The following is a 12,309-nucleotide window of genomic DNA, read 5'->3' on the forward strand; positions in this document are numbered from 1 at the left end:
CAGAAATGTCTCACTAAAACTAGTGTGCTGTCATAGCAACATTAAAAAACCCCTTGAAATATTAGAAAATCATTTGAATAAAATAAATGGGCTATAAAATGAAAGGGTATCACAGCGGAACATGCAAACAGAATTTCAAAGAGCTACATGCAAGAGACGTTACTTGTAAGTAGCTTTTTCATCTTGTTCATCAAATATTCTTCAAAAAAATTGAAGCACTGCTTTGCTTTTATAATCTGCTGCTGTTTTTTCAGTTGCTGTTTCTTAATCTGTGGATCAAAATCCATTTTGAAGGCTACTTTAATCTCACATCAAGTAACGACATTTCTATTTTTCTACATTTTCCCCTGCTTTGACGCAAAGTAAACACAAGTACATATGTCTGGAATTCATGTATTTGCAATATGTACAGGGATTGTATTAAATATGCTTTCAGAATGAGAATACGTACAAGTATCCAAAGGGACAGTACTTGTCACATACAATGGGTTTGCACTTCTTAGGCCGCGGTCGGCACTGACAGATCTCACAGTTGTGGACGTCAGTCTGGAAGCCGAAGGAGCAGTCCAAGGAGCAGCCTGAAATGAGGCCGGTGCACAGCTCCTCCCCTGCGAAGGACACAGGCAGGTTATCACAACGTGAAAACTATTTATACCAGACAAACTCATCTCTAGCAGACTAAATCTTCTGTTTCCTTTGAGCAGACTAAATCTTCTGTTTCCTTTGACTTTGTAACTTTCAAAATACTGGTAAGCCTTACCTTCAGACTGTCCTAATTTTAAAATATTCAACAGAATTCTCCAGTAATGACCAAAACTGTATGAGCAGACACTACAGGACGTCTTCAGTTCCAGTCAAGAACTTGGGGATTACTACCTGATTTTAGTAGGGACCAGTAGTCCCCCCCGATTGGGGACTACTAACATGATTTTATGAATAGATGCACAGCCAAAGGAGTCCAACATCCATGACTCTGTTGGCCTTTAATAAAACATTTAAAATAACATATATTTTCAACACATTACATGGGTTTAATAGGTTTCTGTTCAATTTAGAGCATTTTTATTTCTCCTCTACTTATTTTAAATAGAACTGAAAGGCTGAGATATATTAACAACTTTCATTCTTTATGCTGTTTGCTGTCAACTTCAGTCTCCTTCTCTGGAGACATTCAAAACCCGCCTGGACGCGTTCCTGTGTGATATGGTCTAGGCAATCCTGCTCCGGCAGGGGGATTGGACTAGATGATCTTTCGAGGTCCCTTCCAATCCCTAACATTCTGTGATTCTGTGATTCTGTGAACTGTTTGGTGATTAAGACCTGCTTTTAAAAAATGTAACTGTAATACCCTAAGATGTGATCGAAGCTTAGAGATGCTAGACTAAAAGATGAGTCTCTTGAAGTCCACTACCATGTTTTAGCAGCCTCTTGTGGTGCAAGGGAAATGCTGGATTGCTGGCATCTCAGTTTCTCCAGTACAGAGATAAATAATGGTCATTACATTCACTTTCATTGGAATTTACTGTTTTGAGAATGATCAGTTTTTCTTTTTGTTCTTCTTTAAAGAAGTGCCAGAAAGGCCACTCTTAACATACTCTGGGATACAAAGTTCATTTATTGGATGCAGAGATGAGAGGAAACAGAAAATTATGATTTTTGTTACACTAGGTATGCAAAACACGGAATAATGACCATTATTACAATAGCCAAAGTGATATCAAAATAGAAAAAGAGGGACATGTAATTGAGATTCTTCAACAGAAGAATATGACAGGTGATATCCAAATGGCCGACTTTCAGAGTGATATTTAAAGGATGGCTGATCTCCAGCTGAAACATTCACACCACTGCAAAGTGCTGGTTATACAGAGGAGAGCTGAAGAGTGCTCTTCCAGATGTGCTCCTCACTTGAGCTCCAAAGATCACTTTCCTTTAGGGGTATCATTCAGGGACAGGGTTTTTCCAAAGACGAGATCAGCACATTGACTTATTCTGTTCCTTACACTACTTCCGTGGGTCTGAAATTTAAAGATAAACTTCATGTCTCTAACACGGTAATATACTGAAGGCAGACCACAGAAGGAATCTTTGCTTTACTTAAATGCTTTCTCTTCTGTTTTTGTAATGTTGCATTTAAGACTGCAAAATATAGACTTAACGATGTGGCTAAGCTAAGTGCTTCCTTATCTATTCTACCAGATTTAATGCTCACTTGGCAAAGAAGGCATGTTTCTCAGTACCTCAGAGTGAGACTGAAGCCTCAGAGAAAACTGTCAAATTCACTGCCTACTTCTGTGGTAAGATTTGGGCTTACAAGTGCAACGCAACATAAGAGCCTTATTATCCCAAAGAACAGTTCTCAGTCTAAGCAGGATGAAGATCATCAGGTTCATGACTCCCACCTCTCCACTTTTATGCAAAATTTGGTGCCTGAAGCAAAAAAGTGTGCAAGTTTTTTTGTCATTCAGATACAGAAAAAGAAATGCCAGATCCTTTCACAACCTCTAGAGGTTGTCTTTGTCACCAGAGTACCAATGCCACAAGATTTAAGCATTTACCTTCAGTCAGATCTAACCTTCGCACAGGAATGGTAACCTCTCAGGTTCTTGTTTTACTTAAGAGAGAAACACATATACAAAGATCTTCACAAAGTCTTAGAAGTTTTTGAAGGATAGAGTTCAGGCTGATCTATCAAGAATACTAGATCTTTTCAATACATAGCCACTAATGCTGATTTAAAAACATAATGCAGGGAAACTCTGATACTCTTATCTGGTAAAGTGCAAAGTACGTGTGACACAAAGAAAAAGGCTTTCCTTGAAGCAAGTTAAAATAATGTCTTTAATTTATGAGCCTTTACACTACGATGTTTGTACACAATTACCCCTGACAGCATATAGTGATAATAAAATTACCTAAACTTTTCATTATGCATGACTTTATAAGTTAGTCATAATTTTTAAAGTTAGACTTGAACTTTATAAAGAACGTATGCAAAAGTACACCTACACTAGAATATCTACAAAAAGAATTAAGTTCAGTTATGACCTTTGATAAGATGTAAGTTATGACATCTCCTGCAGATGCTCAGAACTGATCAGTGAATAATCCTGGAATTGCACAGGTTGGATTGATCAGAACCATTCATTTTCTGAAGCATACTTTGCCACAAAGATGAAGTGTTTAGGTGGCTGTCCATAAACATCAGGCTTGTGGAAGACAGGTCAGGGAACAAGAAGGTACAAATGCAAAGGCACAGGAGAAATGAACAGGCATCTTAAAAAAGTGAAAGGAAGAGCTGGAAATAAAAATAAAAAAAAATCTAAAAAAACAGAAACAACAATATTTTTTTTTAGTTGGCATATTTCTCTGTCTTATTTGTCTCCAGATTACATGTTAAGGAGAGCTATCAAAGTGCAACACCCAGGTTTGAGTATGAAGTTACAGAAGATGGCAAAATAATGATTCCTCAGAATCCCACAGCCAAATATGTTTTTGCTTTCAGTCTCCTCTTCTGTTTTGGTTATTAAACTGCTTTTCAGAGATGAAAAACAAGTTTGTTATGTGTAAAGTTAATATACTTTACTAAAAATGTCAAGGTGTCTCAGACAGTGCTAGGAAGACAGTATCTCATCCCAAGTAGTTTATGATGTTACATATACTTAAAACTCAAATAGTCAGCTGACATACTAACCAGAAGATGCAGTGTCAAGGCAATATTTCCTTGCTTAATCCTTTAGGAGTAAATTACCCTTAAAAGAATTTTCACTTTGTAAGTGGTGAAGAAAGAAAAGCTCTTCAGAGGCTTGGGATGGATGACTGACTAACCACCACTGCCTCTCAGGAACGCACACTGAAGAGCATAAAAAATATCATCAAAATTCTGACTATGTCAAACATACAAGGAAAGTTTGCTGAAGTCAATACAGACCACTGTTCACATCTGAACTTACTAGTGTGATGTCAATGATATACGAGGAAATCAGAATAACCTCCACAGATGTCTGCTGACAGTCTTTCTAATAAGATGCTAAAAATGATGCCTTCTGAGAAGATGGTTGTTACTAAAATTAATACATTATCATACTTAAATTTCTGATACTATGACATTACAAGCTGTGGATATAGATTTTAAATAGTTTTCAAAAAAATTCTCTATGAAGAAATTTAGTGTAATGAAAATCAGGAAGTGAATTCTGGTCTGCTCTCTGACTTCACATATAACCATCTAAATTTCTCCTACTGAAACATTATTAAAAACATGACAATTACAGGCAGTCTCAAACGGAAGTACCATCTGGTACACATACACAGTTACCGTTTATGTCTGCTGCACAGACCTGTTGAAAACCCCAGTCTGGCATTGTAAACTGGGTATTTTTTCAGAAAACGGAGTGAACCATCAATTTTACAAAGCAGAGTGTAGCTCTCAGAGAAAGAAAGAAAAAAAAAGAGAAGAAGATCGCAAGTCTGAAGATTGAAATGTGAATCAAATTCAGTATATGCAATTGTCATCCTGACAATAATTCTATAGCCTTAGCTATAGCTTTAAATTCATCACTAACAAAATAATCACAAGTTCATTATGAAAGGATAAGTAAAAACAGATTTTCTGCTAAGGTTTTGCGTTTCAAGTAACAAATACTAAAGAATAAAGAGAACTAGTTCATGAAAGTCAACTGCAGTGAACGGAGGAAATTTATTATGGCTAAATGTGAGGAGGTTACTTGTTCGGGGGCTTTTTCCACATCGGCTTAGATAAATTTCATCAGGAACCTGAATCCCAAATCATGGAACGTATTTGCAGAGAAGAGATCCAGCCCTAACTGGGCTAATAACTGCTTCACAAGTGTATCAGGGGTAATCAGACAGTCCGAAAGGAAAGGATAGGAAACATTTTAAAGGCTAATGAGGAAGGAAAACTACCTTTCAGAGTTAGAGAGAACTGCATCACGCACCTGCACGTCACTGAACCTCGAAGAGAATGGGATCAAGCTTCTGATCACATAGTATACGCTGCCTTTATTTCTCTGACTGATTAGTTATAATGACATCATCTAGGGAACTAAACTAATGGTTCGATAGGAGGTAGAAGACTAACAGAAACAAAATGGTGAATAGGAAACCAGTTAAAGGGAAGACATCTCTTGTGCTGCTTAGGGAAATATCTGGCTGAAGAGTAGAGTTCTTCTATGTGAGTAATAGAAATATGTTCATTAGTTTTTGTTATGAAACATGAAATGTCAACGAGGTTACGTCAATACAGAAAACAGTCCTTCTACACAAGGTAAGAGGAGGGCTTAGGGGGACCAAATAATAATGGTGGGGTGAAATGTAATACTGAAAATGTACAAGGTTGTGCCGCTCATAGGGAATAAACAAGAATTTGCGCTACAAGCTGAGAGTTCAGGCGCAGGATATTGGTTGATCTCAGAATGATACTGATGTGACAGGACTTTAGAGAAAGATGAATGTGTTCCTGAATGTCTCAGGATAATGTAACTGTATTTTTAACACAAATACTTAGCTTTTTAATGTGAGGACAGACATTAACTGCAACACCACGTAAAATTCTGGAAGAATTTCAACTGAATTAAGTACAGCAGAAGGCTAGGACAATAATCACAGAGAGGTCATCTGTCCTCAACCAACAACATTATTAAAATAGCCTCCTGCTAGGAGTGAATGCTCATTTGAGGACAAACACGCACCAAATACTTCTAGCAGTGAATCCAGCCCACGCAACAAGACCATGCAGTTTTCTTTTCCATGTGCAACCATGACTGCAAAAGCAGCACCAAATTGTTACCAACAGGTCTATGTTTCTAGTCACAGCCTTCATTAGACCTCAGTATACTGGCAAAAGCTATTGCTTATAGACTTCAACCCCTCTAAACACTGTAGTTCTAGCAAATACTTCGTTCTGCAGTTTGCAACAATTTAACACATTATATGCTGACTTGGATATAGGAATTTCAAATTACTGGATTCATTTGGATCAATCGAATAAGATGCTGTTGGAAAAAAAACAAGTACAAAGGGAAAGAACAGATGAAGATGAATTGGTCTTCCAAAAAACAGTTTTGAATTATTAACGAACAAATATTAGCACCAAGGTTTTTAAAGCCCGGTCACCATTGCCCATAAACTCCTTTTAAATATAGTGGTTTCTTTCTCCACCTTTCTTCACTCACTCACAGTTTCATATGCATAGACTATAATAAAACAAATATTAGAGTTTCAGAAGAGCATGATACTGTTTAAGGGGAATCTGTTTGGGATATGGGGGATGGGACAACGCACTCTGAAAGTCTTGTCTTAAGAACAGATGATTACCAAGATACAGTGAGGCTCTACACAGCACACTGCACACAAACTATGTGGTGTTTTAAAACTCTTTTCCACTAAGTATCTTATCCTCAACACTAACATCAATTCTTGTTTTAAAAGGTTGTTGATCGCTGTAAGACTGAGTCACCGGCTGCTAAAGGAAAGAAAGATACGTACAAAAATCAGCACGTAAGAGCAGTTGATATACTGACGTGACCTACTGTAGTCCAGGGCCCACCCTGCAAACAGCAACAAAATTCTGTCCCAGGACATGCAATGTCAGCAATCTTTGCATTTGTGAGGATTCACTCAGCAGTCAGATATTTCAGATGCAATGCAATCTCTCCTTCTCAGGTATGGTATCTCAGAGGCAACATATCTCAAAAGGAATCCACAATTCTTTGGCCTAATTCAAACCATCGGATGCATGATTTATTCCTGATTTCAGAGTGCTCACATCCCCCACTCTTGCATGAACCTATGACTATAGGAGTGTTATAAAATATTGCTCAAAAATCAAACTGAAAGTAAACAAAATTCTATTCCATGAATTGCATGTTTAGGACTAAAAAGGTCTTCTGTTTGAACTTCTAATAGCTTGACCTGTAATTCAGCTAACTCTTATTTAAAAAAAGACTTCGAATTTCCTTCTTCTAGCATATATATGGCATATAAAATACTCTAGGCTCTTAAACTGGGATATTTTTTTTCTCCGATTTATTATTTTACATATGGACACATTGGTAAGTGTACTGTAGAGACTGAAAGTCATCTTAGTCTAAAAGCTTTTGAAAATGCATTAGCCTGTTGAAATACTTTTAGTTTTCAATCCTCTTCACAGATAAAAAATAACTGCCAGAGAATATTAATAGATACTTGACAAGAATTATGTCAGTATTTCAACTTGGCTTAGACTAGCGTCCATTTTTTGAAAATTTGTAGCGTGGCTACACAAAGCTAGCTACATACCTTCACCATCATTATTTTCTTGATGCTGAGGCTAGACCATATCAGGAGAACTGTTTCACAGTACCTTTATAATTAAGCACTCCTCAGCCGTCCTCTCGATGTGGATTGCTACTGCTGGTTAATCTTCAGGGGTGGGGATCTGGGGAGGCAAATTTATGAAGGAGAAAACTAGGTTACTTATCAGTAACTGGAATTCTCTGAATATATTGCCTCCACAGATCCACACTAACCCTCCCTCCTTTCGTTAGAATTAACTTACTATTCACAATAACTGGATAAAAATGAAGGGACTGGGCATGGTGATGCTAGAAAAACCTGTTTATAAAAATAAGCTCATAAGTCCGTTGAGGCAAATTACCCACTTGGATACTTGTTCTAAACAACTCCAGGATTCACATACAGGAGATGACTTCATGAAAATGGATTTGTAGCAGTGATATCTCAAAGGTGGAATTACTGGAAAATGATCAAGCTTCCACAAACATTCTAGCAGCACATTGGTTTTTTTTTTTTTTCCACAAGTCAAGTCAAGTGAAGTTCTTATGTGCTTCTACTGCATTAGATATATTGTAAGCATTACTAAAACCAATACATTGTTGCAATCTTCAGAGATCCCCGCCAAAGACTTTTATTCTAGTGAGAAGGCAAATAATATTTATTTGGCATGAGTAGTTCATCATAATTCCAACCTCTTCAGGGAGCACTTCCACTATCTTCCATGTGTGTACTTAGAGTTAATATTTCTATTCTACTTAGAATATGTACTTTTTTCTGACCTAAGCCTTACATTTTTAAGAAGCATGCTTCAACTCCAATTTTCCATGGCTGTACTTCACTAACTGAGGTTTAATATATAATAGCTCTTCCCTTTCACATCACTGCAGAAGGATAATAAGATACCCTTTTTTTCTGCCAGGTCTACAAAAATTATTCAAAAATCCAAGATGTGCTCTCCTTGTGCTAGGGAGACTACCTGGACTGCTTTGGTTTTCTACTTTTTTTTTCCATGGAATTTGTTGCTAAAAGATTCGAATTTTGGCTAGGAAGAGTGAAAGGTTAGGAAAACCCATCCCAAACTCTTAACTACTGAATTATTACCTCACAGAAAAGAGGAGTTGCGATGTATTCTTCCATTGTAGTCCTTCCAAAGTTTTTCTTAGGTTTTTTCCCATCATCACTCCATACACTTTTTCAGATCCTTAACTGCTGCCATTTATAGACAGCCTGTAGATGACCCTACCTAACTTTTCTCAAACCTTCCAATCCTGCCTTTGAATGTCTACACAACTAAACCAAGTCCCACACTGCCAAACCCAAATTCCACATCAGAATTCCACTCCACTTCATCAGTTATGAAGGGAGATGGTGTGACTCGCCAGAATACTGAAGTCCATGTTGCAGATGTCTGCTAGTACAGAGTGAGTGATAGTACCTCTTTTTTAAGTCCATGGTAGAATACATTTTCTTCTCATTTAAGGAAAAGGTGTAAAACACTCTTCCAAAAACATGTCTGTATCTGTGTAGAATGTGTTTAGGGGAAAGGGGTGGTTTTATGTCTAGAGAACTGTACAAACACATAATATACGAAGATTTCTAATTTTTGAACAGTGATTCATGGTTTGCTTTAGCAGACAAAAGAGATGACATGAAGTGGATGATGATGAACTATGAAGTGCAGAGAAAACGACTTGTCTCAGCCTTCTACAATTGTGTCTCTCCATAAGCAGTCTGGAGTTAATGAAATTGCATGACAGTTGCATCTTGTAACTGCAAAGATAAGCCGCCTAAATGAAGCAAACAATTTTTAAAATTGACAGCAATGCTCTAATTTTATTCAGTTTTTGTAAGATTTGAAAGGTTAAAAAATACTAAAGTCATACATGCTCGCAGTTATACCCTGAACAGTACTTCACATTCAATTCATTTGGGGCAAAATACTATAGTCTAAGTTGCAGGAGAGATTTTAAAGACTTTTTCTTTTTCATGAATATAATACAGGGAATAGACAAGGCCAGACAAAATACTGGCCCTCACTGAAGAATGATTTAGTGTCCAGCAGCAACTATCAGATTTTAAATTCTATGTGACTGCCATTCAACAGGGCATTATTCTATGTGCCTGTTAGTCTTTTTTGAAGCAACGGGAGTCCTGCCTCACAAATAGCCGATGACTGGTCTTGTTTCATTCCCCTAATGTACTCCTCCTCCTAAAGACTTTAATCCACTCCAGCTCTCCCTATGAAATCAAAGGCCTAGACACTCCAAACACAATAGCAATTGCAGCACCCTGCAAGTCATAAGTTTTTGCTTATTTACTTTTTTCTATTGTTTCTTGTTTTTGTATCATCTTATGCCATCTTACTTTTTTTTTTCCCTTTGGTAATGCATGTAAGTTTTTCCTACTGTTTTAGTTTTATTCTTGGTATTTTGCAGCGGTTCTTCCTATATCCTGGATTATACTTTTTTCCTTTTATTCTCATGTAGTGCTGCTTTGGCTTTTATATGCTCCCGGTCGGTTAATTCTTTCTCCATCATTTGTGGTTCCATCTCTACTCACTGGAACTTCCCCCCCATATCTATCTGTGCTCACTCTTTGATCAGGTAATTTTTTTCTCCCTTCTCTTGCAACTGTGGTCTGCCTCTGCTTTTTTTTTTTTTAATTTTATTTTACTTTACAGCATGTATGTTTTCACTGCATGTTGTTACAGCATGTTTTTTTGTTCACTGCAAAAACAGGAAGAAGGATGAAGGACAAAGTAAACTACTTGTATTAAAATCGGTTTCTAGAAATGTTACAATTTGCTTCTTTCTTCCTTCTCGTTCTGTAGTTGCCTTAAGTCGAGCTGGATAAACTTGAAACTAAATTACAATAAAGCACCGAATGAGTTACATGATATCGTACTTAGATAATAATTTCAAATAAACCTGTCCCACTGATGGCTCGCTACAGGAATGTAAGTGAGGTAATAATGAGGAACAATTTACAGCTTTACTCTATGTTCTTCCACTTTGTCATTTTGCTTTTATTTTGGCTGAAATACATCGAAGTATAACGAATTTTCAGCAGAGATACCTAAAGAGAAATTAGCAAAAAAAGAAACTTCATTGGAAAGAGATTAGTAGTATTCTGATATGCTGACCTCGAATGGTAATGGGGGGCACGTGGGCCTCCTTTAGTCAGGCACTTTAAATTTGATTCAGTTGAGCAGCTTAGACCAGCAAGAAACAAGCGGGTGCAGTATAAAGATAGTGATGTTCCCAGGAGACCACAAAAGTCTACATGAGCTAAAGAGAATACACATTCTCACGTTCTTAGAAAGTGAAGATGCAACTAAACTGGTTTGAACATGACAGTATGTAGGATCTCAAAATGCAGAGAACTAGCGCAGTAGGTTTTCAGCATATTTGACCTAAAACATTGTTCTTCTCAGTGCTCACAGACTCATTTATCCAGAGCCTTACAAGCGAGAGACATTACTTGAAAGAACAATTCTATTTCTGTCATTTTGACTGATAACCATCAAGTGATGAAGACTTCCAAGCTGTTATTTTTCTTCACTTCTTTAGAAAATAAAGGTTTCCCCTCTCTGAATGACTGAGGAGATTTTTAAGCAATCTACAATTCAAGTTATTTAACTGAAAAAGAGATGACAGACAAATGATACTATTAAGTTTGCTCCAGACAGTTTGCTACTGCAAAATGAAAATAATTTCAAGCAAATCTGGCAAGAGAAAAATTCCCTTGAATAGGTTCTTAAGCACTATTTAATCAGAAACACTCCAAGCAAGAACAGAGACTTCCTGGGATGTGGTATGTGTACACATGCAATCTGGTAATCTAGGACAAAAGAAATGATCCTTTGAAGTGATGGGTCTCCTGTGCACCAAACTGGAGGGAAGGACTGCGTGCGCAGGCATATATGATGAAATTTTTCGAGTACGTCCATCTTCTTGTTTGTGTCAAACTCCCCAATGAATTTAACAACAATAAAAATAAAGAAGGAAAATCAAATTACAATGTTAAAAGCAGAACTTAACATTTCTAATTTTGTTCTTAGGAAGAACTAAGTAAGGCATGTATGTGACAGCTTGGATGCAATCTATGGAAAGTTGCCCTTGCCACAAATACAACTTGTAATCGAAGGTATTATTTCTGTATTACCATAATGACATTATTGCTTTCAATGTATTTAACTTGTTATAAAGATGCCCCTGTCCTTTACCTTATGGAAATAAAAAATGCATGTTTCCCCAGAAAAAAAAAGATAAAAAAGGCAGGACAACCCTCTTCTTGCTCCTTAAGCACAAACACCAAATCCAATCCTATAACTCTTTAGTTTGTACCAATCAAGAGTTTTATTTTGACCATTTCTACTGGGGACCCCATAATAGTAATATTGGTTTAGAAAGTGGCTGAGAACGGGCGGACTGAAATCAGAAGAAGAGGAATAGAGTAATACTTTAGTTGTGCAAGCCTCGGGGGCTACAAGGAAGCTGCAGAACTACAATAAAATTACAAAGAGAGTTTAAACGCACTCCTAGGTGGGGCTGGCAGCCAGAGTGATGCATCCTGCAGCTAAGACTAGTACTCCACTGGTGTCGTTTGTGGGGCAATTCCAAATATCAACCTTACGTTGCTTTATATTTCATCTATAAACATCTAATTCTTAAGGAAACACAGATCGAAAATACATTTTTGCTTCTTCATTGATACACATGGAGCTCTCACAAGGCACAATGAAAAAAAAAAAAAAGGAATTGCTAAATATTCAGGAGCAGGCTGTCCCGGTGTGTAGGAAGACAAGCTGTCGGGCAAAAGACCGGCCTGGTTAAACAGGGAACTTAGGCTAGAACTTAAGGAAAAAAAGAGAGCCTATTTGCTCTGGAAGAAGGGTTAGGTAACTTGGGAGGTCTATAGGGATGTTATCAGGTCGTGTAGGGAGAAGATTAGAAGGGCCAAAGCTCAATTAGAGCTTGATTTGGCTGCTACAGTCAAAGATAAGAAAAAAAG

At 37.2% G+C, this 12,309-nt stretch overlaps 1 protein-coding gene across 1 annotated transcript in view; it reads right to left on the reverse strand.

The window, feature by feature from the left end:
- The window catches only part of CRIM1 (cysteine rich transmembrane BMP regulator 1), a 202,739-nt gene that overhangs the window by 29,646 nt on the left and 160,784 nt on the right, over positions 1 to 12,309 (reverse strand). Inside the window, exon 9 of the mRNA XM_068404398.1 lies at positions 452 to 608. Coding sequence (XP_068260499.1) covers positions 452 to 608 — 157 coding nt within the window. The remainder of the gene's footprint in view (positions 1 to 451; positions 609 to 12,309) is intronic.

Source organism: Nyctibius grandis, chromosome 1, assembly GCF_013368605.1.
Source record: "Nyctibius grandis isolate bNycGra1 chromosome 1, bNycGra1.pri, whole genome shotgun sequence".
Lineage (NCBI taxonomy): Eukaryota > Metazoa > Chordata > Aves > Nyctibiiformes > Nyctibiidae > Nyctibius > Nyctibius grandis.